Here is a 16,562-nt window from a genome sequence, read left to right on the forward strand (position 1 = left end):
TACTAAAAAGCAAGAGAAATTAACCAGTAGACTAAAATACTTGTCCATTATTGAAAAATGAGTGCTTTGTTATGTCCCCGCTTGCAAGTATGAGAAGGCAATTGTCTTATAATGTCACCAGAAAGAAGAAACTATTTAATGCCAGCATACTGCAGCAAACTTCTTGTTGCATGCAATAATTACTGTATTTCCCAAGTATAACAATGTTCGCAGCATATCTGGAATTAGTTCAGTTTGACGACACAGCTTGTCTCTTATTTTTCTCTTCCAAGTAACTTTTGAAGAGTATCCTTAAGTCTTCTCACATGAACAATGTTGCCATGACTGTGGCGTGTTTCTGATAGAGTTTGACATTTTGTTGTCATCTGAGTATGGCTAGATGTCAGGCTGCATGAAGCGGCAGCTTTGCAGTTGAGCAATGAAGAAATACTTTCTCAAATTATTTGCATATGGAGCTTAGTGACTTGTTTCAGATTAAAGTTTCCTTGAAGTGCATTTTATAAAGCTGATGTCAGTTGTAAACTATGACCAATAATTTTATTAAGGCAAGATGTGGATAGAGTTAAATCACAGAGAATCAACCAGACCGGCACAAAAAAGAAGCAGCTAAAATTCCAGGTGTACTAAGATTTTGTGATACCTTTGAAAGATTTAATGAGTGGTATAACAGGTAGACATGTACACACTCCACAAGCAAACCAGGATGAATGCTCATTATGATATAACCACCTTGTAAACAAACCAGACTGAATGTTCAATAAAGACTGGGCATAGTCTAACCACAGCCTAAGCTTTATGCAAGCAAGTCAGGATGAAGGCTGTTGTCCAGGTTCTCTAGAAGACCCCTACATTTGTAATTGGATAGAAATAATCCTGTCTACTGGGAAGTTACCAGGTCACCATGGCAATCCTTGCTGAGAAATGACACACAGAAGCTGCAGTGGTACATCACCAAGGCCCCAAGGAAATCCCCACTTTAGCATAGGATCAAAGAATCACAGAATTGTGGAGTTGGAAGGAACCCCCAGGGCAATCTATTTGAACCCCCTGCAATTCAGGAATCTCAGCTAAGGCATCCATGTCAGATGGCTTATGAACCTCCAAGGAAGGAGAGCCCACAACCTCCCAGGGCAGTCTATCCCACTGTCAAACAGCTCTTATCATCAGAAAGTTATTCCTTTAAAAAAATTTAAATTAAATTTTATAACAATTAATGATACAAATCTCATTCATCGTGTTACTTACAATTTTTCTCCCTCCCCTCCTCTAGACTTCCCTCAACTCCCCCTCTGCTGAGTTATTTAGTTTTATTGATTGTAGCCTGCTTTTTCTACACAAAAATAAAATCCCTTATTATTTCTCTAAAATATCTGTTACTCAAAGGAAGTTGTGAAAGTTTATTCAAATCCTGCCAGTGAATCCAGTCCATTCTGTTGTTTCTGCAAATAAATTGTAATTGGTTCCCAGACTCTTTTGAAGTCCTTTTTGCCCTTCTCTTGTAGTTTGTCTGTTAGCTTAGCCAATTCTGCATAGTTCATCAGCTTTTCTTGCCATTGATCCTCTGATGGTATTTCTTCCGCCTTCCAATGTTGTACAATCAAGATTCTTACTGCTGTTGTAGCATACATAAATAATGTCCATTTTTCTTTTGGTAGCTCTTGATTTGAGATACCAAACAAAAAGGCTTCAGGGTGTTTGACAAAATTCATTTTAAACATTTTTTTTTCAATTCATTGTATATCATTTCCCAATATTTTTAATGCATTTGCATTCCCACCATATATGATAAAATGTTCCTTCCTTTTCCTTACACCTCCAACTTCTGTTATTTTCTTTCCTAAACATCTTTGTCATTTTCACTGGTGTGATATACCATCTATACATCATTTTCATGTAATTCTCTCATGGGCTCAGGATGTGGAACATAACATCCAACTCGAAAGTTGGGAAAAATTATGGAAAGTTGATATAAAATTCACAGATTGCATACTATTAAGAAAGTTATTCCTGGTGTTTGGTTGGAATCTCCTTTCATGTAACTTGAATCCATTGTTTTGGGTGCTATCCTCCAGAGCAGGAGAAAACAAGCTTGCTACAGTCCCCATGTGGCAGACCTTGAGGCTAAACATACCCAAGTCCCTCAACTGTTCTTCATCAGGCGTGGTTTCCAGACCCTTGATCATCTTGGTCACTCTCCCCTGCACACATCCCAGCTTCTCAATATCGTCCTTAAATTGTGGCGCCCAGAACTGAACACAGTATTCCAGGTGTGGTTTCACCAAGGCAGAATAGAGCAGGACTATTACTTCCTCCAATACTTCTGTTGATGCTGCCTAGGATAGCACTAGCTTTTTTTGCTGCTGCATCACACTGTTGACTCATGCTAAGCTTGTGGTCTATTAAGACCCTTAGTTTCTTTTCACATGTATTACTGGCAAGCCAGTTGCCTCCCCATCTTATATTGGTGCAGCTGGTTCTTCCTGCTGTACATCCTTACATTTGTCCTATTGAAATTCATTTTGCTACTTTTAGGGTCAGATTCTGGTTTTTTGCCAGGGTGTACTCTGACTTCCCAAGTTGCTGGGCGCAAAAATATTGCCATGGAAACAGTAATGTCATCCGTAGTAAGCAAGCAAGCAATAATACTACCAGATGAAAGGCTGAATGAAGCTTGTTCAACTTAGTATATTTACTGCTCTGACACATACAACCCAAAAACGTGGGATTTCATATGCACCTATTTCTGATGCTTTATTCCTCGGATTATTTTTGAAATGTCTGTATGTTGACATCAAGGGCGACACACAGAACATCCTAAATGCAGAAAAGGAGATAGGATAGAAGAACTTCCCATCTAATTGACGGGGGGGCGCTTATTCCTCTCCTCCCGCCCGGAGCCCGTTACGCTGAAAACTCTACTGCAAATGAGATGGAGTCAGAGGAAAGAGGAAGAAGTGTGTGTGTGTTGGGGGGGGGATATAAATGCCGGCGCCGACCCTCCTCCCCGGAGGGGTCACGGCAGCTCGCGGCTCCCTTCCCCGACCCGGCTCTCTCCTTCAGCTGAGGTACCTCCTGCCTCTCCCGCCTCGCCCTCCCCTTTTCTACCTGCTGAGGATGTGATGTCAGGGCCTCATTATCCTAATGTATGCTGATCTCATGGGCGCCGCAGCCAATGGGGCAGCGCGGCTCTCCCCACCTGCTAGGAAGAGAATTCCATCATTCTTGGAATTCTTCCCTGGGCCAGCAGCGCACGGCGGCGCGGGCTTCCTCGCGCGGCTGCTGACTCGGCAAAGGCGCGCATTGTTTGGGGAGCTGCCGCCCGCTCGCTCGCTCGCTCGCCTGCCCGCTCGCCCAATCAGCAAGCAGGGAGCTCTCTCCGGCCGGAGCCCGCGCAGCCCAGCTTGGCTGCCGGGAGTCGCAAGCGGCGCTTGGAGCAGCCGCCGCCGCCGGGAGCACGCTGGTCTCCGCCCCCCTCCTGGCCCGGCTCAGCTCGGCTCTGCACTGCAGGGGGGAAGCGACCCAGCAGCGCGGAGCTCGTGCAAACTGGTGAGTGAGGCGACGGAACTCTGCGCTTGCTGCAGCTCGCCGAGCCCGCTTCGCCCGGCACGCTTGGTGGGGCGGCGCGAGGCTGGGCGCGCGGGGGGGGGGGGCTTTGCTGGAGGGAGATGCGCGGGCAGGCAGGCAGGCAAGCAGGCGAGGCGCACGGCCCCCTGGAGGAGGAGGCGTCGGCGTGGAGCTGGTGGCCGGAGCCGCTCCATGCCTCCCTCAAGCAGGCCGGGTGCTTTTGCAGAGAGTTGTGTCTAGACTTGCCACATGCCCTGCACACTCTGTCTTCGCGCGTGAGCTGCTTTTCGTTTGTTTGTTCGTTGGTCTGTTTGGTGGGATAACGCGCTAGAGCTGAACCCAAACCCCGAGCAGGAGGTGCGAGGAGGCTCTCTTGAGCTCTCGTGTTTTCCTCTCAGAATGTTTGCAATGTTAAAAATGCATGTGCAAAAGAGCGCGGGGGGTGGGGTGGGGGAGGTCGAGTGGCGCTATCCAGATTTGCACGCTGCATTAAAAAGCAAACAAACCCCGCTTTCTCCCCCCCCCCTTTTTAAAGCCGGGGCTAACTTGCCCCTAACTTAACACTAGTCCAAATGCAGCCGAATTCTTTGCTCCCCAGAATAAACCCTGCAGGCGACTCTTTCTTTTGCCTGATCGAGGCAGCGCTCCTTGCTGTGTTAGTGGAGAGGAGATCCTGCCGCGTGCGGTGAGCTCTTCCTCGCCAAGGCGCTTGCAAGATGCCTCACCCAGCTTCTTGCTGTCTCCCAGTATTTGTTTCGCGTGAGCACGTTTAACCCAACAGACGTTTTAGGACCGCCGACTTGCTGGGTGGATCACAGAAGTAGGTAATCCCAGTCAACTGGCTGAGGGGTTGGTCAAAGAGTCCCAGGAAAGAGACAGAAGCAACGAGGGGCAAGAAAAGTCTGATTTTCTAAATCTTGCAGTAGCTGTGATTTTGTCCTCTTTGAGTTGTTTTGTAGACTGTTACCTGATGGCACATCCACCCGGTTGCTCTTACTTTGTGGGCCCGTTTGGACTATCTAGCTCCATTCTGGCTTCTGTTGCTTCATGGGCTCTTTGAAGGTGCAGTTTGGCTGCTTCCTTTTCTTATTTGTTCCATGTATATGGCCTTATGCTGAGGAGAATCAGCCAAATTGCATTGCATAGAAGTTTTATGTCCTCTTTGCAATGCATGAAGGAAAAGGCGTCTGGTTCTCGTTCCATGAGAATAGGACTGTCGGATCTACCTCCACCCCAGTGAATGCCATCTGCATTGTTGATGAACACGCCTTCTTCTCTGACAGTTGTGATGCAACTTTGGTTTGAAATTCTGGACGCCTCCAGCTTGTGGCACTGGCAGCTTCTTAAAGCAAAAGATCACCTGAGTTCAGAGTCTGTGAGAGACAGCGTCCAACGGTGCATATGAAGGAATGTAAGGATGGTGGAAAAAAAAACCTCAAGGAGCAGTTTAAAAAGAAAAGCAAGGAAATGTTATTTAATTTGTCTTACCTTCTAGAAATCTTACAGTTTGATGGGAAGAGCATGAGGTGATTCTAGTGTCATATCAAAAACTTTCTCTCTGTGTTTTCTCACACAAAGCAGTACTCCTCCAACTGGGTGAACTGGCACTATGATGGTATGCTATGTCCTAAGGAAAGAAAACCGAACTAACTGGCCTGGTTTCGAAACTGAATCAGTGTAGGATTTATTTTTTTCCAGGGCAGTTTACAATTTCAGTTTAGTTTACAATTATGAGGTAGGAGTGGAAGGGCCGCAAGATTCTGCCTTCCAGCTCTTTGTACTGAGACACGTTCTGCTGTAACCAATATTTCTGGCAGGTGAGCCCATGTTAACAGAAGAATGGAAGCAGAGCAATGGTTCCCACCACAAATACAATTCCTTTTTCCTGTGGTAGTAATGAAGAATGACAATTCTGGTCCAAAAGCACCCTTTTCATGTTGAAAGAAGCCTTAAAATCCACTTTGCTGCCCTGAAGGTAGACTCTTTCATGGTCAAACATCATTCATTTATATCTAAATTATAGTCTGAGACAGTTGGAGAGTAGGCGAGACCAAGACACACCATTCTGGAAGCTCTTGCAAGATGAGCCTTACTTTTGTAGAGGTTTCTGTATGCATTTTGTGGAACATCTTCTACAATATTAAATTCATGCTCTTACCTGAATTTCTTTTATTCTTAGACTATGGCATTATTATGTGTAAAGTATTTGTTGAAGTGGCTGAAACCTACCCTGTTTCTAGTTTCTAAATAATTGCATTTCCAAGGAGCTCAAGGCAGCAGGTATGGTTCTCCTGCTTCCAGTCTTATTCTCACAACAACCCTGAGTTAGTAACCGGCCCAAGGCCACCTCTCCTCATAGCTGATTTGAATTTGAGTCTCCTTACTTCTAGGTGGATACTTTAACTCAGGCTTCCCTAATCATGTCCCCTCCAGATGTTTTGAATTACAATTCCCACCATCTCTGACCATTTGACAAGGTTGAGAATTGTAGTCCAGAGCACCTGAAGGATGCTAGGCCTGGAAGTGTGCTTCTTAATCACCGTAGCACACTGGCCTTGTGTAAAATTATTTGTAAGCAGTCATGACATATGATACATGAGCTAATTTTTGTAGCTTTTAAGCACATGTAGGCTCGTGACATTTCATTTGGGATAAAAGAGTAGAATGATGTGGGGTTATTCTTTTAAAAACAGAAGGGGTATTTCCTTAATGCCTTATTGGAAATTCCAAGAGATACATGTCAAGTTGATGTGGCAAAAAGAGAGCCTCCTAAAATGCTCTTTCAGGCATTTTAAACTGTGTAGAATCAATATTTGGAGGAGGGATTGGTTTCACAAAGGGAGTCCTCACCCTTGACCTCAACCCAGTGACTGACTGTGTTGTGCAGAGCCGATCAATACATCTGCATGTTGTGTGCATTGCACATCTGTGCATCGAGCCTGCTGAGCTGATCCACATGTGGAGATTGACCCTAAAGCCATGTACAGACCGGTAGAAGCAGCAGTAGTCTAGGTACTCATGGTCTATATTAGAAATCTGTCGCTGACCACAAATGAGTCAGCTCATCGTCCATTTCTGCAGGTTGCCAGATTTATAGGTCTGAAGGTCTGTAGCAGGGCTAACAAGACCATGAATGAGAGCCAACGTGTTGCATTTGGTTACATTTGCCTAAGTGAGGTTAAGTTGCTAGAATAGGGCCAAATCTGTTTGCTCCATGGAACTATACTGCTGTGTATCATATTTGTTGTTTCTGCCATCTTTGTTGCAATAGTTGTCTTTATAATTTTTGAAACTTTTGAGACAGGGATTTTTGTGTGCTCCCGGCAGCGCTGGGAATTGACTTCAAATTCCTAGCACCAGCCTAGAAAATTGGGTTACCTGGGACGTCCAGAGCTATTGTTTGGATTGTTAAATGTGCTTCATTTGTGTGCTGCATACCAACAGTGATTTGTTTGGCTACGCATGCAGTGCTCCTGGAACTGAGTTGGCTTATTAAAAGATCAAACAAAGGGTTCCCATGATCTTCTTATCCATTCCATTTAATGAAAACAGTCATTAGGTGTTCACAGTAGTTCCTACAACCTGAACACTGAAGCGTCCCCTCCCCTTGCCTGTTTTAGGGAGGAGTGTAAAGACACCTGCAATGCAGTTTGGAAGCTGTGACTCCAAAATGAATTTTCCAACAGAGCCATTTTCAGCAACCAGCAAGGCATGTGGTGGGTCAGTGGTTCAGTTTCCACCCTTGAAGGTAGTTGCCAGGAAGTAATATTTCCACAGTTACATCTCTTTTTTTACAGTCTTGTTTGGGCATGTTTAGGTCTTAGGGGCCTATGGTTGCTGGCTCGGTTCTAGATCAGAACTTTCTAGTGGAAGCTGAAGAATTGCATTGCTCCTAGCTTGTAGATGAGAATGACTCTAGATTGCACAGGTATCTCTTCAGTTACTTGGTGAGGAGGGTTAGTCATTCAAACCCAACCCATGATAAATGGCATTGTGATCACCCAGAATAAACTGTTACACATTGCACTATGATTTGGTTGCAGAGGAACTAATTAAAAACAGAGATTTGAAATACATGCAGATATTTCATCTTAATGGATTCTTGCTCTCCGCTTGTCAAAGAAGTCCCTGCTTTACTATTTTCTGTAGCAATGAGATGTTTTTCTCACTTTATTTTTCATGTTTCAGAAAGTTACAAAATATTTCTCTTTTTATTCAGGATCCTGCCAGGAATGGAGACTCCACTGGATGTTTTGTCAAGAGCAGCATCCCTCGTGCATGCTGATGATGAAAAACGTAAGCCTAAAGTTGAACTTTTGTCTTTGTCGTAAGGTTTGGTATGGTAGTCATTGTGCATCCATGCTGTTGACTTACATGACTGTAAAGGTAAAGGACCCTTGACAAGTCCAGTCGCGAACGACTCTGGGGTTGCGGCGCTCATCTCGCTTTACTGGCGACGTCCGCAGACAGTTTTTCCGGGTCATGTGGCCAGAATGACTAAGCCGCTTCTGGCGAAACCAGAGCAGCGCATGGAATACATGATGGTAAAGGTAAAGATAAAGGGACCCCTGACCATTAGGTCTAGTTGCGGACGACTCTGGGGTTGCGGTGCTCACCTCGTTTTACTGGCCAAGGGAGCCGGTGTACAGCTTCCGGGTCATGTGGCTAGCATGACTAAGCTGCTTCTGGTGAACCAGAGCAGCACACGGAAATGCCGTTTACATTCCCACCGGAGCGGTACCTATTTATCTACTTGCACTTCGTGCTTTTTAACTGCTAGGTTGGCAGAAGCAGGGACCAAGCAACAGGAGCTCACCCCGTTGCAGGGATTTGAACCGCTGGCCTTCTGATCGGCAAGCCGTAGGCTCTGTGGTTTAACCCACAGCGCAACCCGCATCCCTCTACATGACTGTAGTTCATGTATAAAATGCACAGATCGAAAGATGTTAAATTATTTTGGTGTGAATGAACCAAAATATCCTAGTTGGTTTCTAAATAGATTCTTACTTTGCTCATTGTGTTGCCTTTCTTGTGTGTAAGACAGAAACCTTTGTGGACATTTCAATGATTAATAAAAGATTTGAAAGCTAGAGGGGAAAATTTCCTTTTGCTGAATGTAGGTTGGGGAGATACAGTGCAAATGAAATAGAGTACATGGGTTATATTGCCTGGATGAAGCAGCAGGCGTTGGCCTACTCTTGCAATCCCACATTAAGACTTGCTTGGCCTGCCCATAATTGGTTAAGATTAAGTTTAATAGAATCATAGAGTTGGAAGGGACCTTGAGGGTCATCTAGTCCAACCCTCTGCAATGCAGGTATATTTCCCCCAACGTGGGGCTTAAATCCACAACCCTGAGATTAAGAGTTTTGTGCTCTACCTAATGAGCTATCAGTCGGAGTAAGTTTGTGTTAAACCAGTTTGTTTACTAAGGAAATTCCTGAAATATGTTATGTGATCTTACATTGAGGCCAATGGTACAGTGGTACCTCGGGTTACAGATGCTTCAGGTTACATACGCTTCAGGTTGCAGACTCTGCTAACCCAGAAATAGTACCTCGGGTTAAGAACTTTGCTTCAGGATGGGAACAGAAATCGTGCAGCGGCAGCAGGAGGCCCCATTAGCTAAAGTGGTACCTCGGGTTAAGAACAGTTTCAGGTTAAGAATGGACCTCTAGAACGAATTAAGTTCTTAACCCGAGGTACCACTGTATTACATAATTTGAGTGCAGCGTTGAGTCACTGAAAGCAAGCAGGAAAATGGCTCATTTCCCATTGGTGGGCAGCGAGTTGCTTAGTGTGGAGATCTTCATTTGTTCTAGGAGGCATTCACTCTGAAAAACTGTATTATTACAGGCTTCCTTAAGGGTTGGTGAGAAAGAAAGTACTGAAGGTGTAAAATTCCACATTTAAATTATTGCAAACATTGCTGTTGACGTTGGCCTGTGTCCGTTTGCTTCTACTGTGTTCTGAGTATTGTACAAATAGTTATCAAACAATGAAGGGTGGCAGTTTGCCTGTTACATCTGCTTGGATTAGTACTGAATAAATCTGTGAATATACACAGCGGTTTATTGATTTCTCCAAACCTATTTGGAAATTGTTCCATGCTTGGCTTTGCCTTGTATTCAACCTTTTTTTTTAACATGGTTAGTCTCTAGTATTAATTTCAGAAACCATGTGTGTAGTTTGCCAGCACTGTATTTTCTCTCTTTCATTTCATGCCCCTCCCTACCCGTTTGGGCTATTTATATATTTATTATTTCATTATTATTATTATTATTAATAATAATAATAATACTCCTCCTGCCTCATAACATAAGGCTCTCTGGGCAACTTGCAGTGAATAAGTAAGAAAACAATTTGGATACAGATAATACATAAAACAGTGAATAAGAAGGACAACATAAATTCCACCCCCATTAAATCACCAAAGTCAAAGCACAGATTTAAAAACTGTGAGGCCCTGATTTATTTAATGCCAGCATGCATTGTGTGCAGGTTCATGCCAACATTTCTTTTGGTTAATGACAGAATCTTAATTTGTTAGCTTGCATGTCTACTGCTCTGTTGTGTGTTGTTCCCCATTCCTTTAAAGATGTGGACATTTCTTAATCCCTCCCAAAAGTGTGTATGTCTTTTTTCCTTTAAAAATAATTAATACTGATCTGGGAATGTTTGGGAAGGGTTTAATGGTGTGTGATGCCTCATTTAAATCCCTGCCCAACTTGCTAGGATCTGTCTGATTCCTCATTATATGTGACATTGTGGCTGCAGCCATTTTTCTTCAGGGCAAGAACATAACAGTAGAGACCTTAGTGGGGGGGTACATATATTCATACTTTGTACCCCATATGAAACAAATGTAGAATTACTGTGTAAAACAGGCTTCCTCAACCTCGGCCCTCCAGATGTTTTTGGCCTACAACGCCCATGATCCCTAGCTAGCAGGACCAGTGGTCAGGGATGATGGGAATTGTAGTCTCAGAACATCTGGAGGGCCGAGGTTGAGGAAGCCTGATGTAAAAGGAACACCCTCACATCAGGAAAACAGATATTAGTGTATAGAACCAGAACATCTGGCTTGTAGATGCTGAACAATTACTGCTGTAGCTTGATGGGAGAAAGCACATAAGCCATCCTAATATAATAACTTCTATTTCCCATGAATTCATATAGATGTATTAAAAGGCAACAATAGTATGTTGCTATTGTTAAGATAATAAAGGGAGTCTAGGAGGGAAGGTATGAGCTAATAACAAGAAATCCAGATTGCTGGACTGACTGAAAGTTGAGACCAGTGGGTTTTGTTTTTTTAAAACCCTTCTTTACAAACTGCAAAAATGCTCATGTGTAGTCTTGTTTTGTGTCCAGTTGTGTATGTTTTATCACAAAACAGTTCACAGTTTAGAGTGCAATTGTGCCACATCAAAGCAGATTAATTTCTAGGACTCTTCTTCAAGCTCCAGTTTTACAGCACGGTCCTAAACATATTTGCTCAGAAATATGTCCTGTTGAATTCAATGGGCTTTACTTCCAGGTAGCGGATACTAGGATTGCCTTGATGAATAGAGTTGAGGTTTGTTATACCCAAATTTGTACATGGATTATTATTTATTGTTGCATTTTCACACCAGTAGTAGTACATTGTGTTGTTAACCAGAATTCCAACAGTGTAATGCAAGGAAAAGGAAATAAAGCCATTGTTTCCCATGAATTACACTGGAAAAGGTTGCTGAATTTCTTTGGATAGGATATAACATAAGCATTCACTATTTGAAAAGTACAATATCTATAGAATCAGTTGAACCTTTTACAACTGTATTTCAAAACGAATATGAAAAATATTTAGCCATTTCTCTCCCTTAGTGGGGAATTATACTCTGTGATTATGCTAATGAGCACCAAGCTACATTATATGTCTTAAAAAAAAGAAGCGCAAGGCAGCAAAACAGACAATTGCCCCATTTTCCAGTCTATTTAACAACTTGAAAATGTAACTGTTTCTGTAATGTGTGTCTCAGCCAAATTAAGCCATACTCTCAGCATGCCAACTTCCCTCAGTTTCTGGTAAAAGACTAACAGCTGAATAAGAGTTTAGGTAACTCACCAAATTTAATGAAACTTCTGGGCAACAGTGTTAATTTCTTGGCTTACTGTTTCTGATGTAAAATAGGATAGTGGAAATAATTCTTTTGTCTAATCAACAAAAAATAGTTCTTGGGAGTATGTATATATAAAGAAGTGGTCACAATAATAATACAGCCGTACCTCCGCTTAAGTATCCCTCCGCTTACGTAAACTTCGGGATACATAAGCGGCAAACCTGGAAGTATATTTCTGGGTTTCTGCCGCGTGCGCATGCACAGAAGCAGTCCCTCTGGTTGCGGAAACCTCGGGATCTAATCATTGCCTGGAACAGATCCCATCTGCAACCGGAGGTACCACTATACTAAATACTCGTAAAACCTGCAACAAAATGTTGCAGTAATGAGTGCTCTCTGAGGATACACGTTCTATTCTTCCTTCCCTAGTTGTTTTCTGTTTTCCTCCCAATAGCCAGTCAGCATTCAGTCTCCGCTGAGCATGCTCAGTCATCATTAGGCATCTTTTTTGGGGTAGGTGTATGTGGAAGCGTGTTCTTAAATATTTTTTTTGTACTTTTGCAAGTCATTAGGAATCGAAATGTTTCTTGACTATTGAAAATCTAACCAAAACTATTTATTTTCTTTATGAGTTGAAAGTAGAGTGCTGCAAGGAGTAGCTAGGAATATTGGGTAGATTCTCTTACGGTTGAATTCTCATTCCCCCCCGCAACTCTGTTGTTTCTGTTCCAGCTACGGTATTTGCAGTTGCAGTAAACCACAGGAAGGGAGAGGCTTCTTGTGCTCAGATCCTGCTTGTGAGTTTTCCACAGGCATTTGGTTAACCACTATGAGATCAGGATGCGGGACTAGCTGGACCATTGACCTGGTCCAGTAGGGTTTCCCCCGTTCCCTAAAATGCTTTTGAGGTATAGCTTTTCACTCCAAACTTCTAGGATATAGTGGACTAAAAATACAAATACTGAACCTCTTCCACATACTGAAATCAAAAACAAAACATGAGTTCTGTTGTAACACTTGATAGTTGCTGAAGTCGCTTCATCTGCATAGCACATAGCAGTTGGCGTTGCATTGCACAAGATGCAAATTGTAAAACCTGTTATGGTGGAATTACTTAACAAAGCCGTTATATTTGACTTCTAGTAAGTGTTGAATTTGTATGTTGAGCTCCAGTGAGATTTTTTTTTTTTAAAAAAAAGTTAAACATCTAAAATGTAGTAGAAATGATTTTACTGCAATGTAGTGTTTAAATTCGATCTCTAATTTTGTGTTTCCTATTCCAGTAGCGAAAAATCTGAAATCTGTGATTGAGAACAAAGGCAATAATACCAGTGCACAATAAAAAACCTTATTAATAGATGAGTGTTGACCCCCTTTCCACATAGTTGCTGCTACATTTAGAAGAGAGCTCTGCTTAGAATAGAACCGTCATTTGATTTAGCAACCAGTATCTTATTTTATTCCTCAGAAGCAGTATCTATCTTAAAATAGATCCAAATTGTTAACACTTGCTTAGCACAGCTTCAGCACGATCAAATGCAGAGGTCCTGTTCAGTTCGTTTTCTTACTTCATTATGGTCTTGACCTGTCTGTTAAGTAAATTTGCATGGTAGGCTCGTTCGTTTTATTTTTATGCTGCCTTTCCAAAGTTAAAAACTATGCTCAAGGCGGCTTACAAAATCTAAAAAATTATATAACCACAAGCATAACAAAAGTAGTCAGAAACAAAATATCAAAAAGCACACAAGCAAATTGAATAATTTTCACATAAATCATAAGATCCAAGAATTTGGTAGAAAAAATTAACAGCAACAACCCCCCCCCTTAAAAAACACCCCAGCCCAAGATTCATGTAGTGTTTTCCTTATCATAGTTTAAACTAGGAGCTGTTAAACCAACTGCCATCATACAGTATCTGATGTAATCATGAAAGGGTGTTCCTTTGTAACAGGAATACAAACAAAGCATAATGCAAACATGTCACTGCAAAGTTCAAGTTGATTAACAAAGCTTCATCTTAGATGTAGTGTTTGTGCAGGCAAATGGAAAACAACTTTGTTTAGGTAGATGAGGGATTTTAGGTATCTTTGTCCCAAGGTGCCTAGGACTGTGTGTGTCTGTACCAGCACCTTGGATTTGACCTGGTAGCTGATGGGCAGCCAGATCAGTCCTGTTCCTGACCTGGAAGGTTGAAGGTTAGCCAGCTATCCCCGGTTTCCCAAACTTGGGTCTCTAGCTGTTTTTGGACTACAATTCCTATCATCCCTGACCACTGCTCCTGCTAGCTAGGGATAATGAGAGTTGTAGTCTAACAGCAGCTGGAGACTCAAGTTTGGGAAACCCTGAAATAGACCTTGGCTTGTAGTCGTGTTTTGCAAGGGTTATATACCGTATTTTTTGCTCTATAAGACTCACTTTTTCCCTCCTAAAAAGTAAGGGGGAATGTGTGTGCGTCTTATGGAGCGAATGCAGGCTGCACAGCTATCCCAGAAGCCAGAACAGCAAGAAGGATTGCTGCTTTCACTGCGCAGCGAACCCTCTTGCTGTTCTGGCTTCTAAGATTTAGAATATTTTTTTGTTTGTTTCCCTCCTCCAAAAACTAGGTGTGTCTTGTGGTCTAGTGCGTCCTATAGAGCGAAAAATACGGTACATTGCTTGTACCCTAGCCTTAACCTTATTCCCATCTCAAAGAAACTATACCAAATGAATTTGTATAGTCATGAGATAAGTATGCATTAATGAAAAAGGGATTTTAGAAATTGCGAATAGATATTTTTATGTATATTTGGTTTGGGTATATTACTTCTGTGTTCCTCTGTCTAGGAGGAAACTGTGGCCACCAGCAATTGCTAAATTCATTTGAACGTAATTTCAGGATCCCATGACTGCTACATTATTACCATCCTCATTAAGAAGCTTCATAAAATAAATTATCTAGGCATTGCACGAAAAAATAATACAATGCTACGATAAAAAATCCACACTAATCTTAAAAATCCATTCAACATAAAAGCCAAGTACATGGAGCAACACTTAATTTGTCAGCAGCAGGTAGATTCTTAATCAGGTCTCTATAAATGAGAAAGCCACATCCCATTAAGGAGAATCCATTGTAGGCTGTATAGCCCTCCACTTATATGCTGCATTACATGGAGATATGCTTGTGGCAGTGGTGTCTGCTGTTGTTTTGGTGCTGGAGCAGTGCTCAGACTCTAGATGCATCACTAGGTAGAAGTGTGAACCTGCTTGCCTTTTCCAAGGCTGTTTTTGAAGTTTTGTGCTCTTGGAATTGTGAGCTGCCTTGTTCTAGGAAGTAGTACAGTACTATTTTGAGCTTGCATGAGCTGAGTTGTCTGACAGCAACAATGAGATTTTAACATCAGATAAGCCTCCGTAATTCCCTTTATTTGTTTGTGCATTAGTCTGCATCCTGCTCAAGTTGCAAGTGGAATGGAATTTCTCTGTACTGTGTTTACCATTTTCCTCCACTAACCCTTCTCTAGCCCTGCTTCCTCTTGTCAGCTGGAAATGTAGAATCAGGGCAAAAACAAGGAAGGCATGTGACCATAAGAAAAATAAGGTATAGCTGCTGTTGCACTTATATGGATGGGATCCGGAAATCTGATACAAGAGTTTTCACATGTGTACAACAACCTTTAAAAAACAACCATCTTCAAGTTGATGTGTGGCAACTGGGAAATGCCCCCAATATTTCCCAATAGTGTTCATATTCTGACATTAAGCAAACCGTCTTGCAAATTTGAGGCTTGTTCTAGCATGTACCTTCTGGCAACAGAGCTCGTCATTCACAGAAAGAGAGAGAGAGAGAGTTTGGATTTGATATCCCGCTTTATTACTACCCTAAGGAGTCTCAAAGTGGCTAACATTCTCCTTTCCCGTCCTTCCCCACAACAAACACTCTGTGAGGTGAGTGAGGCCGAGAGACTTCAGAGAAGTGTGACTAGCCCAAGGTCACCCAGCAGCTACATCTGGAGGAGTGGGGAAGCGAACCCAGTTCACCAGATTACGAGTCCACCGCTCTTAACCACTACACCACACTGACTATGATGGATGGAAGGGTGTGGCAGTGACTTGATTGTCCCTGGGATGCAGGGTTCCCCAGCATGGGTCCTCCAGAGGTTTTGGACAACAACTTCCATCACCTACCGTTGGCTACGTCATCAGCTGGTCTGATGGGAGTTGTAGTCCAAAACACTTGAAAGACACCAAGTTTGGAAAGTCGGAATAACAATTGAGCTTAGACAGTCCATTTTTATTGGCAGATCTTACATATTTTTTCATTCGGTATGCACATTAGTAACATTTCTGTTCCTAATTTTTTTAACTTGGGTCTTTAAAAAGTTTGAAAGAGTAAAGGCCCCCAATCAGAAATAATGTCATGGTTACTGCCTACTTGGAGAGGGGGCACAATTAAGCTGTTTGCTTGTGTAAATGACTTCTGTGCCACTTTAGGACCATAAATCTTCCCAAAGTGACTTGCGGTACACCCCCCCCCCCCGCCCCAACAAAATAGAAACATTGGAAATAGTCCTTTCTTATGTGCCCGAGGGTCCAGCTCCGAGGGCCATCTGGTGGTTCCTTCACTGCGAGAAGTAAGGTTATGGGGAACCAGGCAGAGGGCCTTCTCGGTAGTGGCGCCCGCCCTGTGGAACACCCTCCCAGCAGATGTCAAGGAAATAAACAACTATCTTACAACAGAAGACATCTGAAGGCAGCCCTGTTTAAGGAAGTTTTTAATGTCTGATGCTGTATTGTTTTTATTATTTGGTGGAAGCCGCACAGAGTTGCTGGGGAAACCCAGCCAGGGTATAAATAATAAATAATATTAATTATTATTATTATTAGGGTGAAGGCCAGTGCTTTCCCCCCTAG

General features: G+C 42.6%; 1 protein-coding gene across 1 annotated transcript in view; it reads left to right on the forward strand.

Annotated features, from left to right (window-relative positions):
* The first annotated feature begins 3,199 nt into the window (after positions 1-3,199).
* Positions 3,200-16,562, forward strand: part of VGLL4 (vestigial like family member 4) — a 94,585-nt gene continuing 81,222 nt past the window's right edge. The window contains exons 1-2 of the mRNA XM_083429240.1: positions 3,200-3,546; positions 7,784-7,860. Coding sequence (XP_083285366.1) covers positions 7,797-7,860 — 64 coding nt within the window. The 5' untranslated portion in view covers positions 3,200-3,546; positions 7,784-7,796. The remainder of the gene's footprint in view (positions 3,547-7,783; positions 7,861-16,562) is intronic.

This window comes from Podarcis tiliguerta, assembly GCF_965153285.1.
Source record: "Podarcis tiliguerta genome assembly, chromosome: 2".
Taxonomy (NCBI): domain Eukaryota; kingdom Metazoa; phylum Chordata; class Lepidosauria; order Squamata; family Lacertidae; genus Podarcis; species Podarcis tiliguerta.